Here is a 16944-nt window from a genome sequence, read left to right as displayed (position 1 = left end):
TATTTGTATGAGGAATATCACTATTATTCCAAATGATAATAATAATAATAACTGTGAGGATTAAAATTATGTTTATAATTTATATGTGCCAAGCCAAAAACACTAGTTCATGAACATTTTATAATTTAAGGCAAAATTTAGTGATGTTAGTTACATAACAATGAGAAAGAGATAATTAGAGAACAAGATTGGGAAGAATAGGATCATTTATCCTGAAAGTATTATTTAGGGAAGGTAAATCTAGAAAGTTTAGACCAGTACATTCATATTTATTAATAACCAGTGTGTTTGACGTAATGCCTCCTCTGCTTCTGCACATAATCCAGGATATTAGAGCGAGAGCGGGTCCGTCATTCTTCAGTTCGTTCTCTCAGAGAGAAATCTCCTGAATTTCCTTCTAGCTTCTTCAACAACCGCGTCACAGTTCAGTCTGCATCTGACTTTATCATCTCTACACCAGGATAGTTCACCTGTGACTGAACTGGAATATCCTAAAGAGAGAAGAACAGGTTTTAACAGAGCATTTATCAAGATTTACATTTAAAACAGAAGATTTAGAGGATAATGCAATGTGTTGGACGGCAATCGGTCTCTGTGATTAATCTTTTACAACAGAGTCGTGTCGTCAGAATCTTGACTGTAAGTAAATAAATAAGGGGATAAACCTGACCAACTCCTCTTGAAGAAAAACTGAAATAGCTGATTTAAGGAACAGGGATTATTGTAAAGAGTTCTTATTAATATGCAGAATGGATCACCAAACCCAAGATTTATGAGAGATAGAAAAATAAACTAGAATAAAAAGAGAATAAAACTGTCATCATTAACCAACTCGCTATAGTCTAATAAATCTAAAACAAGTCGGTATATTGTCTTTTTGGCATTAATCCTGATTGAGTCTCATCAATAACCGAACACACTTTAGTCTTTTGACAAAAGCACAGGCTAATATCATATAATCATTATCAGAAGACAAACAGGCCGAGGGAGAAACGAGGAGGCATTAACTTGAAGCACTCAAGATCTTCAGGATAACTCGTGTAATAATGTTGGAGGCTGGAGCTGAACTCTGGGACAGTGACCCTGCAGGATCGGATTACTCACTGTTAGAGCGCCACCCTGTGGCTGAATAACGCAAGGACAATAAACCTCTTACAGAAGTGTTTCTTTCGGTTTTGATTTTGTGCTGGTGTTGAAATGGCGTCGAGTTCAGGTAAGAATCAAATTAAGGCACAAACATAGCCTATGAAGGAATGTTTCCTCAATGATTTGTTCAGTGTTTATGAAATATTAGCCAACAATAGACAATGGTTTACTTCGTTTAGTTATTTCACGCTCTTGTACACTGTAAAAAATAATTCTGTGGCTTAGTAAATATTACAGAAATTTTTAACTTTATTAACTTAATAAAATCTCTGTATATCGTTTACTTGATTGTTTGAGTTAAACATACCAAAATAATTGAGTAAAAATCCAACAGTTAATTTTATCTAAAATTTACAGATATATTTAAGTTTTTTTCAATAAAATAATTTAGTATTTGACAAACCAATTATTTCTTTATAATATACTTAATATATATGTGAAATTTCTATCAACATATTTGAGAATGTTTAATTAAACTGATCTGTTTCAAGAAACAAAAAAATTACTTAATTCAAATCAATATTATTAATATATTTAACACGCTCTTAAAATTGAGTAAGTTTACTCAATTAAAACAATGCCCGCCCCCCCTCCCCCACCCTCTGACGTGACGAAAACTCGACGGTTGGAGTGAGCGTGGCTGTTTGAACTCTCCAGTCTCCAGAACAACAGCTCTCTTCTCAGCGTCGCAGATTTGGTGCATTTTCACTGTGAAATTCAGGTTGGTGTATGTTTTATTTTATCTATAAAATCATTACTGTGCTTTAAATCATATTTAATGCAAAACAACACACAGAGGCGTTATTCGACACCTAAACGAGACGAGAGCCGCGTTTGTCTTTTTGCGTGATTGAAACGCTTTGCATTAACACATGACTTTCATAATGATAATGAATATAATTATTATCATTTGGATGATAAAATGTCCTCAGAACTATCACTTTTTGTTTATTGGCAGGTTATGTCAGTCGCTCGCAGTATATTTCGGCTGTGCCTCAGACAGTGACTGTGAGTGAAACGCAGGACGGCGGTATGAAGTTCAAAGTTCACCCGCAGAGCGCGAGTCTGTCTCCGGCACGAGGACCAGCGCAGATTCGGTGGATATTGGATAACAGAGTGGTTGATTACACTTGAATTAGGCTACCTGAATGTTTAAATATTTCATTTTTACTTGTTAAATAAGTTTAAATGCAGGCAATATTGTATACATGAAAAAACAGTCTAAAATGTGCTGTATTGCTGTACTCATTGAAAATAAAGGCCACTGTAATGTAAGTTATACTGGTGGTTGTCTGGAGTACTATTTTACAAAGGTTTAGAGAAAATAAAAAAGTTACTATTACTCATTAATAAAAACAGTTAATATTACTCATAAATATTGTTTTTTTAATGTTTAAATGTTAAATTATTTCTACTCAATTTTATTTGTTAATGTACCAGATGCAGTTACTCAGATTTACTTAATTTTTTTACTTGCATTTACTCAATTCATACAGTATATTTCATTGATTTCACAGCTTTAAAATTTACTCATTTTTTTTGAGTGTAAAAATGTTTCACCAATAAAATTGAGTAAATAATAGTTAAACTTTTTACAGTGTATGTTTAAATGTGGCATTGAACACCAGGAAGAAAAATAACCGACGTAGGCTATATGAAAGGCTACATCTCATACATTTTTACCCATCAATTGTGTTATTTAGGCGTAATAGTAAAATGATGCAAATATAGGCTACGACAAAATGAAGCAGTCAAGACTTTTTACTCCATAAATCCAGTGGCGTAACTTTGTTTTAAAAAGTGGGTGGGTCATGAATGCTAAATCATAAATCGATGTATGTACAATAACATTACGATGTCCAGCAATCGATTTAAATAGTGCATGTGTTTAATTTGTCGTTTAATGAGTTTTAATATATGTGAGTGTGGGTAAATCCATTATAAATATGTGTATTGAAATGGTCCAGTGGTAGAACTTTTGCCAAGCGTGTCAGAGGTTGTGGGTTCTAATCCGCACTCGTATAGTTTTTTTTTTTTTTTTTTTTCTCATTAAAACCGATTATGTTTATCAGCGGTTGTATATCAGGCAAGCATACATTTGTATGCATTTTGTTTTGTAATTTCACCGGAACGAATAGAGAGTCTCCACAACGGATTGAAGCACGCGTCCGAGTGAAGACTGTGCGCGAGCCACAAGAGAACACAGTATCCGCGCGCCTGTGTCTGTATCTGTATCTGATCGCAGCGGCAACGAGCACTTTGATCACTTGATTTCAAAAACAACACATTTCAGCGCTAGATCGCCTCTTACAAACGAACTAAATGAATGCTCTGCTAGTTAACTGGAGATGTTTTATTTATTTGTAGTGGTACATTCGTGCCGCGAGATGTTTCAAAAGTGGTGGGGACAATATCGACCTTAGCAAAAAGTGGTGGGGACATGTCCCACCCGTCCCACCCGCAAATTACGCCTATGCATAAATCTACACAAGCTCCGATTGAGGTAGCCTATGCAGTGTTCACTTCTCCCTGAACACGTGATTATTGAAGTTCACTACTGGACAAAATGCGTTCAGATTCGTAAATATACATACAGTTACATTACATTTCGGAGGCTCGATATAAAGACCAATGAGAACATTGTGCAATGCGACTGCACTGCAGTACTTTATTATCTCTATTCATAGGCGTAATTTGCGGGTGGGACGGGTGGGACATGTCCCCACCACTATTTTCTAAGGTCGATATTGTCCCCACCACTTTTGAAACATCTCGCGGCACGAATGTACCAATACAAATAAACAAAATATCTCCAGTTAACTAGCAGAGCATTCATTTAGTTCGCTTTTTAAATAAGAAGCGATCTAGCGCTGAAATGTGTTGTTTTTTTAAATCAACTGATCAAAGTGCTCGTTGCCGCTGCAATCAGTGGCGTGGATACTATGTTTGTTTCTGGCTCGCGCACAGCCTTCAGGACGCGCGATTCAATCCGTTATGGAGAGACTCTCTATCCGTTCCGGTGAAAGTAGAAAACACAAAGCACAAAATAAGTGTCTGAAAAACATAATTGGTTTTAATGAAAAAAAATTTTTTTTTTTTTTGCGGATTAGAACTCAGAACCTCTGACACACTTGGCAAAAGTTCTACCCCTGGACCACTTAAATACATATTTAAATTAGTCGGATCAACATATAATAGGCCTCATTGAACGACCACTTAAACCCAATCAATGTACTATTTAAATCGATTGCTGGACATGTAATGTTATATCTGTTTTATGATTAAGCATTGTGTTACCCCATCCCCACCACACCACCACCACCACCACCGTGTCCCACCCACTTTTTAAAACAAAGTTACGCCACTGTCTCTATTATATTTAATATTTATACACTCAGTGTCACTTTCATGAAAATAAAAAGTCATTAAAATAAAATAAAAAAATAAGAAAATGAAATGCTGTTTTAAAAATAATGGTCTTGATGGGGGAGGAGTCAATTAGGCCAGGCCCAGGCACCGCGCGCATTAGCAATAGTGATTATATTAGCATTAGCTCCTCATGAAGATCGATTATAATCACTGTCTATGATTATAATGAGCGCTGTTAAATGTGAAGCAAAAGACCGCGGACTTAAGACACTTCTCAGAATAGATCAGATTCAGAAGATAAAAACAGACGTATTGTTCTCTCCTAACTTGGTGGCTTAAGCCCCTGATAATTGTTAAAAGCCCCTGATCTTTTAGAAAATTGACACTATGTATAATGTTATTGTCTGTTTACAGTATTACTTGAATAAAGAATAAGGGTAGAATATATATATATATATATATATATATATATATATATATATATATATATATATATATATATATAAACCACAGGGAACATGGTTGAATGTACAAATGGTGTGTAAATAGTGGTTTGTTTGTGAAGATGAGATGACTATCATTTAATTGGTGATAAAATTATATATTTTTGTATGATTGTGTTAAGTGTGTAATTGTTCACTGATTAAAGACCTCTGTGTGTGTGTGTGTGTGTGTGTGTGTGTGTGTGTGTGTGTGCGTGCGTGTGCGTGTGCGTGTGTGTGTGTGTGTGATTTTCTTCCAGCAGCAGGCAGAAGAAGTCCAATGTTTGATCGTCCTAACAGTAAGTGAATTAAATCACTGGCAGTGATATTAAGATGTGTCAACTTAAAACATATATGTGTTCCTTTAATGAAACATAATGGAAAAAGGCCCGTTCACACCAAGGATGATAACTATAAAGATAACCATAAAGATATAGTTCTAAAAATTGTTCTCAATATTAAAGAATAGCAGAGATCACACCACAACTATAACGATAATGGCACAGAGAAACGATAATTAAATGAATGTACAGCAATATGTACAAATAGAGACTTATTTGTGAATACAAATGTTTTCTTTTGTATTAGCATATCATAATTTGCACATGCAACAAAGAAGATGTGCATTTCTGAGTCGATACTATTTGATTCATCTGAAATTTTGACACTTTCATTCCATCCACACAAACACACACACACACACACACACACACACACACACACACACACACACACACGGCTGTCTGAGAACCACTAGATGGCAGTAGCTGCTAAAACAGCTAATGGCATCATAATGGGACCTTCTAAAACACTTAAAGCAGCACTCAGTAGCTTCGGGATTTCTTCGCTGTATTCTCGCTTTTTGCTCGCAGGTTTCTCTCTAGAGCTCCCCCCACAGCTTCGGAATAGATATTTGACAACACTGTTGTAAAAACTCGTTGGTGATTCTCAGACACCAGAGGCTAGTAGATCAACGACATCAAAGCAGATGGGACATTCTTTAAAACGTCTTCTTCATTCGGGTTCGGACAGCGTGAGGGAGCGCAATAATGACAGCATTTTAGCAGATTTCTTTTGGCCGTAAAGCAATTGTTTACATCGCGAGACCTGATATCACGCGAGACTTCCTGACGCGGCGGCCGGCGGCCCGCCGGCTCAAAGTTGCAAGTGCGTATTTTCCGCTCACAAGCACCAGAGGGGTGCGAAATGACCACCATTCAACCCGAAATAAGTAATATAACCATTCCAATGACTCTGAAGCTGTTCAGTTAAGGTAAAAAAGTTACTTAGTTCACCTTTAAAGGAACACTCCACCGTTTTTTGAAATAGGGCTTATTCACCTTCTTTCCTACATTTAGATAGGTGGGCAAATGCATTTTTGTCTCAGTGCATGCATTGTTTTAGTTTGACAGAGTCGGCGCTAGCTTAGCTTAGCATAATGAATGGAATCCTTTGTTGCCAGCTAGCATGTCCTGAGTAAAAGTGATATAAAAAATTGAAAAAACCCACCTAATTACTTCTTGTGGCCTGCGTATTCACAACAAGTACAAATAGCGATGCAGATTAACACTAGGCGATTTCCTAGGCAGATATTGACTTGGGGACTATATTAGGGCGAAGCACTGCTACTTGGGCGCAGAGATATCATGCCCAAGTAGCAGTGCTTCGCCTGTGCTTCCCCCTAATATAGTCCTTAATATATAAGTCAATATCTGTCTAGGAAATCGCCTAGTGTTAATCTGCATCGCTATTTGTACTCGTTGTGAATACGCAGGCCACAAGAAGTAATTAGGTGTTTTTATTTTATTTTTTATATCACTTTTACTCAGGACATGCTAGCTGGCAACAAAGGATTCCATTCATTATGCTAAGCTAAGCTAGCGCCGACCCTGTCAAACTAAAACTATGCATGCACTGGGACAAAAATGCATTTGCCCACCTATCTAAATGTAGGAAAGAAAGTGAATAAGCCCTATTTCAAAAAACGGTGGAGTGTTCCTTTAACGTAAAAAAATGCTTAGCTTTTAAATGTAAGATGACGGTGGTATTAAAAAAACAAACTCTGTAAAAACCCTTTTAATACCTTATTAGTATGTGCAAAAAATAAGATGAGATAAAAAAAAAGTTAAAACAGCAGAAATTTAACATACAGTCACCTGTGCTTGACGATTATTGACACAAATGTCACTCTATAATGTTACATTATAAATGAATACAATGAGGTTATGTATTAATACAAAATAAATACTTAATAAAAAATAGATACTTAAAAAAAAGTTAACTTTTTCTTTACTCTTTTACTAACTCTTTGAAACTTCTAAAAACAAACTGCCACAAAACATATTAAATAAATTATTTTCAAAATATCCTCCAACGTTTTGCAACACTTTGAATGAGTTTGCAGTTTGAATGATGTCTTGAATGAACATGACGTAGTAGGTTTTTATGTTTCCACACACGCAAACACACACACTCACACACACACACACACACACACACACACACACACACACACACACACACACACACACACACACACACACACACACACACACACAACATATTCCAGCATTGCAATCTTGACATCGCAGCCTGTTCATTATAGCCTTAATAAAATATAGTAATAATATAGTCAACCGAACATATAAATATTACACTGCTCTAAATAGTCAGTAGTACACTTCGTACATTCACGGTAAACACCGCTCCACTGTGATGTTTCCAAGCACATTTTTGCGCGAGGAAGAGGATGATTTTTTGGGATATTGGAATGTGAGTGAAGTACAAAACCTATAATAAAGAACAGTTTAGCATCCAAATACATTGCGAATGTTGAAACATTTTGATTGTAATGAGAGAGATACGTGAGTCCAACGCGCTTACTTTCACTTTCGCTTTAAATTATAGCTTTAAATTATAATTAAATTATTTTTGTGACATGGCTTAACATTACCGTGACCGTGTGCACGAATTGTCAATACATGTGAGGTTATGTGCATGACTCAAACACTGGCAGACACAGCAGCAGTTGTAGGCACGAATTGATCATGTTTCATGATATTGATCATGAAATCAGAATTTTCTTGTCTTGAATTATTCATTCATTCATTTATGTCACTTGTTTAAGTTCATTAATATGTAAAAAAAACAACAACAAAAAAGTCGATTGGGTAATTTAGGGAAATGTTTGGAATAACAAGTAGGACTGTGTGCGGCACAGCTTGCCCTTTATATTGTACAACAGACCAATTAAATAGGCAGAATAACTTTATATATGTTTGGTTGACTGTTTCATTTTGATATATTGATCTCTCCTGCCACTGAAGCTAGATCTGTGTCTGTCAGGAAGAGATGCTTAAATGAGAACACTAGTGTACTATTTATGAAGGCTATATCCTTAACACCAAGCATATCTGCAGACTCTGTTGATTTTCTCCTTGATTCTTTTAACTCAAAAGTTAAAAGTGTAATTGATGATATTGCTCCTGTTAAAGTCAGGAAGAAGAGTGGCAGACAAAAAGCACCTTGGAGAAACTCAACAGCTGTGCAAAATATGAAAAGACAATGCAGAAAAGCCGAGCGCATGTGGCGGAAGACTAAACTTGTAGTCCATTATAACATCTACAAAGACAGCCTTCATGCTTTCAATATGGAACTAGGCAAAGCTAGACAGACTTTCTTCTCAAATATTATAAACAGCAATTTAAACAACACACGCACTCTTTTTGCTACTGTAGAGAGACTGACAAACCCCCCAAGCCAGATTCCCAGTGAAATGCTCTCAGAGAACAAGTGTAGTGAGTTTGCTTCTTTCTTCTCTGAGAAAATCAGTAATATCAGAAAGGTGATCAGCACATCCTTGAGTTGCTCTGGGGTCAGACAGATCAAACCACCTGAGAAAGTAGTTTCTATGTCTGATTTCAAAGAAATCGATGGCAAAATTTTGGAAGAAACCGTACAGCACCTTAAAACATCAACCTGCGCTCTTGACACACTCCCCACATCATTTTTCAAAAGTGTGTTAAACAGTTTAGAAGCAGATCTTCTAGAAGTGGTAAATGCTTCACTTCTCTCTGGGAGTTTTTCAAACTCCCTGAAAACTGCAGTTGTCAAACCCCTCCTGAAAAAGAGCAATCTGGATAAGACCATATTAAGCAACTATCATAAAGATAATAAATGATATTCGCTTAAATACAGATTCAGGCAAATTATCAGTGCTGGTGTTACTTGACCTCAGTGCTGCATTTGACACTGTCGATCATAACATACTTCTTGACAGGCTGGAAAACTGGGTGGGGCTTTCTGGGATAGTCCTAAAATGGTTCAGGTCATACTTAGATGGGAGAGGTTATTATGTGAGTATAGGAGACCATAAGTCTGAGTGGACATCCATGACATGCGGAGTCCCTCAAGGCTCAATTCTTGCGCCACTCCTGTTCAACCTGTATATGCTCCCAATGAGCCAAATAATGAGAAAGAACCAAATTGCTTCTTTTAACCAAATTAAGGGGTGGTGTGGCGCAATGGATAAGACACATGCCTTTGGTGTGAGAGACCCGGGTTTGAATCCACTGTGAGACACCAATGTGTCCCTGAGCAAGACACTTAACCCCTAGTTGCTCCAGAGGCGTGCGACCTCTGACATGTATAGCAATTGTAAGTCGCTTTGGATAAAAGCGTCAGCTAAATGAATAAATGTAAATGTAAATAAATGTAAATTGCTTACCACAGCTATGCAGACGACACACAGCTCTACTTAGCCCTATCACCTAACGATTACAGCCCCATTGACTCCCTGTGCCAATGCATTGATGAAGTCAACAGTTGGATGTGTCAAAACTTTCTTCAGTTAAACAAAGACAAAACTGAAGTCATTGCGTTTGGAAACAAAGATGAAGTTCTCAAGGTGAACGCATACCTTCACTCCAGGGGTCAAACAACTAAACATCAAGTCAGGAATCTTGGTGTGACACTAGAGTCAGACCTTAGTTTCAGTAGTCATGTCAAAGCAATAACTAAATCAGCATACTATCATCTGAAAAATATTGCAAGAATTAGATGCTTTGTTTCCAGACAAGACTTAGAGAAACTTGTGCATGCTTTCATCACCAGCAGGGTGGATTATTGTAATGGACTCCTCACTGGCCTTCCCAAAAAGACCATAAGACAGTTGCAGCTCATACAGAACGCTGCCGCCAGGATTCTGAGCAGAACCAGAAAATATGAACATATCACACCAGTCCTCAGGTCTTTACACTGACTCCCAGTTAGATTTAGGATTGATTTTAAAGTATTATTATTGGTATATAAATCATTCAATGGCCTAGGACCTCAATACATTGCAGATATGCTCACTGAATATAAACCCAACAGATCACTCAGATCATTAGGATCATATCAGCTAGAAATACCAAGGGTTCACTCTAAGCATGGCGAATCCGCTTTAGCTATTATGCTGGAACAGCTTCCAGAGGAGATCAGATGTGCTCCTACTGTAGTCACATTCAAATCCAGACTCAAAACACTTCTGTTTAACTATGCATTTACTGAATGAGCACTGTGCCGCTGTTCTTCCGACTGTACTGTACTGTATTTTATCTTATTTTTCTAAACTGTTTTAATTATTCTTATTTCTTTTTATTATTTTAATTTCTTCTAATGTAAAGCACTTTGAATTGCCATTGTGTATGAAATGTGCTATATAAATAAACTTGCCTTGCATCAGAATATTGGCTTATTTTATGCCACAAAAATCAATAAAAAAAAATGTTGATTGCTCATAAGTTTTAAATAAATTAAAAAAAATTTTTTTATAGATGTTCTTAAAGCTTCTGAAAGGGTTACTTGATATTTTAACATTATTACATCTTGAAATCTATTATTACATCTTGAAGTGTGAAATCTGGTTGAAATATTAAGCCAGACTACTGACATATTTTCATAGTGCCAGTATGTTAATTTTCTTTGCTCTTGTAGAATTTCTAATATGAAATTCTACAGGGATTATTGTGCAGTGCTTTTTATTGCATTTTGTGTGTCTGTGCTCTTTTTTTAGTGAGGATTGTTCTGCTGGGAAAAAATGTGTCAGAAAACTGCAAAGTGGGAAACATCATACTGGGAACAGTAGCGTTTCACAGTGAAGCTTCATCATCTTATTCACAGCAGCACAGTGTGAAAATCAGTGGAACGGTGGAAGAGAGACACATCTCAGCAGTGGTGGACGAAGTACACATACCATGTACTTGAGTAAAAGTAAAGATACTCAAGGTAAAATATTACTCAAGTAAAAGTAGAAGTGCTGCCTTTAAACATTCACTTGAGTAAAAGTACAAAAGTATTTGCCTTCAAATGTACTTAAGTATCCAAGTACTATGATTTTTTTATGGCTATAATGTCCTATTATAATTTTTGTCACAAGACTCTTGCTTAACTCAGTCTACGTGAAGACTCCAATGTCACTCTTGGCACATCAATCTATTAATAAAATGACATTAATTAGTCTCTATATAAATTTATATTATATATATTTTTGAATTGAATACATTTTTTGTGTGTTTAATTTTGGACGGAAGGGGACTGTTCCCATAAGGTATAATACATTTACAGTATTTACTGTACATATTTTTCACGAGCATCTATGGTTATAATAGGCCTAATATTATAAACATCCTAATGTTATGATACATTCACATAAACCTGCACAATGCCATTAAATACACACACACACACACACACACACACACACACACACATTTATACATATACATATATATATATATATATATATATATATATATATATTATTTTTTTATTTTTTTATTTTATTTTTTTCTACGTTATGGGAGCAGCCTATTTCCTTCCAAAATTAAACACCAAAACGTATTAATGCAGTGTTTCTGCTACTCCCCAGAAAAAAAATGCTATTATATGCAAGTAATTTTAGTGTCAACGTAATAAGCAATGCTCATTATGCGTCAATATTTACCGATAATTGCTGCAATAATAGTAATTATAATAAAATAATTAAAACCTTTACAGTTGGTTAACACGGTGACGTATTTGTGTGGGCGGAGCTTAGCTGGAGGCAGAAAGATCTCTCTGGCCGCTTCACTAACGTTAGTTTGCAAGTTTTGTTAGCTTGTTTTATAACAATGACTGGAGAAAATCCGATTTTGTCTTAATGTGCAAGGTCACTCACTGTCCAGGATGCCGATTGTTATTTGCAAAAGTTAATTTTAACGGACGGAACCAGATGACCGTACACGCTCAGTCAATGGACGAACTGACAGGATTAACGTTAACGCTACCTCCGGTTGAGTGGCCTGACTTCTACACCTGCCCGATAGAGAAACCGAGGGTAAAGAGAAACTGAGGACATATAAATATATTTAGATGCCTATAATATAACTATGTGCTGAATGGTCATGTAAATACTTGTGTGGTGCGATCCGCAGTTCTGCCTAGCCAGCGCCAAGACGACAATGTAAAGAGTGACACTACGGTGCAATTTTAATGATATGAATATTTTCTAGAAATAAAAATTCCAGATACAGCATACTCATTTTTCATTGATTCTTGCACCCAAGAACACAACAAGATGACTTTTAATAATAAAAATAATAATTTAAGCTCCTTATTATGTAGCCGAATCTGTGCTGGTTTGTATTGGCCGCCTCCAGTTTTCCGTTTGTTTTGCCTCCAGCTAGCGCCGTGACGTAGGCGCAAAAGGGGTCTAATCACGTGACCGCGCGGCGGCGAGATCACAGCGGCTGCACACTGCACAGGCCATTCGAATGATATTAAAGGTCCCGTTCTATGCCCCTTTTCACAAGATGTAAAATAAGTCTCTGATGTCCCCAGAGTGTGTATGTGAAGTTTGAGCTCAAAATACCCAACAGATCATTTTTTACAGCATGTTTAAATTGACATTTTTTGGGGCTCAGAAAAACGAGCCGTTTCAGTGTGTCCCCTTTAAATGCAAATGAGGTGCTGCTGGACGACACAGGGGGCGGAGCTTCATGAGCTCGCGCTCAGTCTGTCAGGAAAAATTCATCTCACGGAATGATGATAATATCAGAAACTCTCAGTAACGGCGTTCATTTCGAGTCGGACAATAATGCCTACAGAGACAGAGTGCTGTATAGAGATGAAACAGGTATGGTTTAGTAGTTTAATTACGGTTATTATAACGTATTTGTCATCTGCTTGTAGGCTATGTATCCATTATTTATTAATAACCTACAAGTCTGCTGTCTGAATGATGATCAAACATGTACTGATGAGTTTAATAAAGTTTATTGTACATCACACAAAAGATGAAGCGTCAGATTTACTTCAGAAAATCACCGTAAGAGCTGAGTAAACACAGTAGGCTAAGTTATAAGAAGTGCGCAAGTAGCCAGTAGAGTTGAGGGAGCATTCCTGTGGGCGGAGGTTAGTCAAGAAACGGTTCTGGTGATGTCACTAATGCAGGAAGTAGAGGGGTGTAGTCCAATCGAGCCGTTTTTTGTAGTCAACTTCTGTTAAATAAAATATCTCGCTTGGCATTGAACTTTGAGCTTTATAATTTTACAGATATTATTTATACTCTAACAGCAACATTACACACTAACTAAAGTTTGAAACATGGAATCGCATGCAACGGGACCTTTAAAATACTGCGAGATCGATTAGAGTGTACTAGTGTAGACGGCTCTGTATGCTTTTCAATCACTCTCGCGATGTCATAAACTGATCGGTCTGTGCAGCTCCGGTTCAAGTCGAACAAGCCTATAGTGTGTCGCAACCTTATAGATGGGTTTCCGTTTCGCGAATTACCCATTATCCTCTGCGGCGCGCCGCCATGTTGTGTGTCAAAGCTGTCAGTAAGCCACTGTGCTGCATTAATAGAAAGCCAGTTAATATAAAGTATTTTTGACTCTTTTGTGTTGAGATAACGATGACAAATTCCTCCAAACCTGGCGACAAGGTGAAGGTTATTTACAGGGACACAGACGATGTTTGCCAGGCAAGATATGATGAGAAATTGAGTTATATCGATGGAAAGGATCCTTACACAATGTCGAAAGAGGACTGGTTATGTAAGTTAGGCTAATCCTGCGGCGTACCCCGATATTCAGGAAATGGACATTGCCAAGTATCTCATCCACACTGTTAGTGCGTACACTTTTGACGAATTAAGAGGAAGAAAGTCTCTGGAAGCATACAATTATTTTGTTAGAATGTGCGAGTTAAATTTTTATATGGTCGCATTTGTGCGAGTGCATGTCATGTACTACTCAGTTAAATTCACGCATGAATTCTCCTGCATTGAACTTGTTTTAGCGCTCGCCAAAATGAATTTTTGTCCCGCCAAAGTCTTATTTGATCGGTGAGTAATGTAGATGAACTGGGCGCATGTTTAACTGAAAGAACAAGCAGAGAGAGAGAGAGAGAGCCGGTCGCGCGCGTGCATTCTCTCTCTCTCTTCGGAGCCAGGCGAATGTGTAAACAAAACTTCACCGTCTCCAAACTAAGCGCTGTCTTGCTCTCTCTCCCTCGTGGAAATGTTAGTCTGGAGCCCTGCATTGGCGGTTCACATCGCTGTAGCCAGGCGGCTGATATCTGCACAGCCTTTATTATACGGTACATTTAGACTCAGTGTCAAGACAACACCATCTGGGTAAAAAAAAACAACAACACAACGCTCCGAACTAATTTAGTGTAGGAGAGAGATGGAGAGCAGAGGCACGGAGCGATGTGCTCCAGGTGTAGCCTCTGGCTCGACCAGCTGATGTGGCCACAGAGAAAGTGATGAAGGTGGACAATCGTCAGAGTGTGCTTCTGCCCAACCAACACCTCTCAAGGGCTGTGTCGATAGTAGCCGCCTGGGTACAGCGATTTGACAGCCGATGAGAGCTAACGTTAGCGCATTTAGCTAGCCCATCTTGGAAATGATTAGATAAAGTGTCACATCTCCAGAGCACAAAACCTCTAAATGTTCACAAGAGCAGCACTGAACATTAACTCCAGCCAAACGGAGAATAATCGGATGATTTTTATGTTCAGAATAATAACGATTCAGGATATTATCATGCTCCGTAACACACACGCTTGACCCACTTGACACACAAGATGGCGCCGTAAGGAGTTGCGGGAGAAATGTGACGTCATCGGAAACCTATCTATACTGTCTATGGTCGCAACTCTCATATTTAACAGCTCTGGTTCACGCAGAAAGCGCCAAGGCAAGTTCAAAACAAAGCACGCACGTTGTAGGCTAGTGATTGGTGGCTCGTTTGACCAGTTAAGTTTTTATCCACTCATAAATAAAAAGGAACGACTGATTTTGAAAATGTAGTAGAGTAAAAAGTAAGATATTTGACTTTGAAATGTAGTGGAGTTAAAGTAAAAGTCTTCCAAAATTTAAATACTCAAGTAAAGTACAGATACGCAAAAAAACTACTTAAGTACAGTAACGAATTACATTTACTTCGTTATTGTCCACCACTGCATCTCAGTCATCAACAGTTCTCACCTACTCCAGCCACATCTCACACAGTATCAGATCACACAGAGAGTGAGAGAGTGTGTGTCTCTGTGTGCTCCAGGACCTCATGTGATCTTACTCGTACTACAGTATAATGACTTCAGTGAGGAGGACCTGAGAAGAGTGAAATATGTGCTGAACTTCTTCAGTGAGAAGGCCATTAAACACACCATAGTGCTGACTACTGATGAAGAGCCATGGACATTCATGATTTATAAGACTGTAAATAATGCTATTCATAATTTAATAAAGGAGTGTGGAGGAAGACATCTTCAGTTTGATGCAAGAAACCCAGGATGGCGCTCTGAGATGATTAGAAGGACAGAGAAGATACTCCAGGAAGAACATGAAGAATTTCTCATCTGTAACATGTATGAGGATGGAGATGATGGATCATCAGTGGATGGAGATCTGAGCAGATCTGGAGGTTCAGTTCAAGGAGACGACAAAGAGGAGGAGGATTATGATCACAACGAGGATGGAAAACTCAACGAGAACAAAAAAACAGGAAGTGATGGAGGAGGTTTGTCAAAGTCTTTTTTTCTGGATAATACCTTGAATATGCTCATAAACAACTATTTAATCCTTTAACTCTTTCTCTGCCATTGACAGATTTTCTAGCTTTCCATGCTTTCATTGTTATATGGGGGGCTGGCGCTTTTAAGCATCTTCTAAAAGAGTACAGAATCTTCTGATCAAAAAGTAGTATCAGAAAGTATCAAAAATGGTGGCACTGGATGGCAACATTTTTTTTAAAACGCTGGCAGGCAAAGTGATAATAGTTACAGTGTAATGATACTAGGGGTGTAACGATACACGTATTCGTATTTAACCGTTCGGTACGAGGCTTCGGTTCAGTGTTCGGTACGCATTTTCAAACCGAACGGTTCGTTGGACCATTTTTCCTGCCGACCAAAATTTCGTTATTTCAAATGTAGGCGGGTCGCGCGTGGCAAGCCGACATCAATTGGCAAACGTAATGCAAGCGGAAAGAAACTGCTCGTTATTATGTGGTTGAAGGACTGTTTATCAGTTTGGACCAGTGTAGCGCGAGCCGATCGTGATCATGTGACACTGTTACTACACAGCGCTAATAAGAGATCCAGTAAATAAAGCATTTGAATTCACCACAGAAGTAATAACATCGCTGCGAGATCTAGTGAGAAACATTCACTTTTCTCCTTTATTAACGGATCAAACAGCGCTGACGTGGAAACCAGGAAGAAACATTGTGCCATGAATGAACTATCCAGTGTCCACAGATCTGCAACATTCACCATGGATTTACTGTAGTAACTGCAACAATGGAAGTTTGGCAGGAATAGTAGGCATAATGCCTTCAAGTAACATTACGTCGGTTTTATTTTGACATTATGAATACAATTGCTGCCCTCAAATGTAAATCTGAACTAAAATAGG

General features: G+C 37.7%; 1 protein-coding gene across 2 annotated transcripts in view; it reads left to right on the top strand.

Moving 5' to 3' along the window:
• The first annotated feature begins 13269 nt into the window (after positions 1-13269).
• The window catches only part of LOC308701508 (uncharacterized protein), a 52771-nt gene continuing 49096 nt past the window's right edge, over positions 13270-16944 (top strand). The window contains exon 1 of one of the 2 annotated variants that reach the window (XM_081383827.1): positions 13270-16048. In XM_081383827.1, coding sequence (XP_081239953.1) covers positions 15733-16048 — 316 coding nt within the window. In that variant the 5' untranslated portion in view covers positions 13270-15732. The remainder of the gene's footprint in view (positions 16049-16944) is intronic. The other variant, XM_081383828.1, reaches the window with a different exon arrangement.

The sequence above is a fragment of the Scardinius erythrophthalmus genome (genome assembly GCF_964197995.2).
Source record: "Scardinius erythrophthalmus genome assembly, chromosome: 14".
NCBI classification, from domain to species: Eukaryota; Metazoa; Chordata; class Actinopteri; order Cypriniformes; family Leuciscidae; genus Scardinius; species Scardinius erythrophthalmus.
The sequence above is the reverse complement of the archived record's forward strand: the minus strand, read 5'-3'. Positions and strand labels throughout refer to the sequence as shown.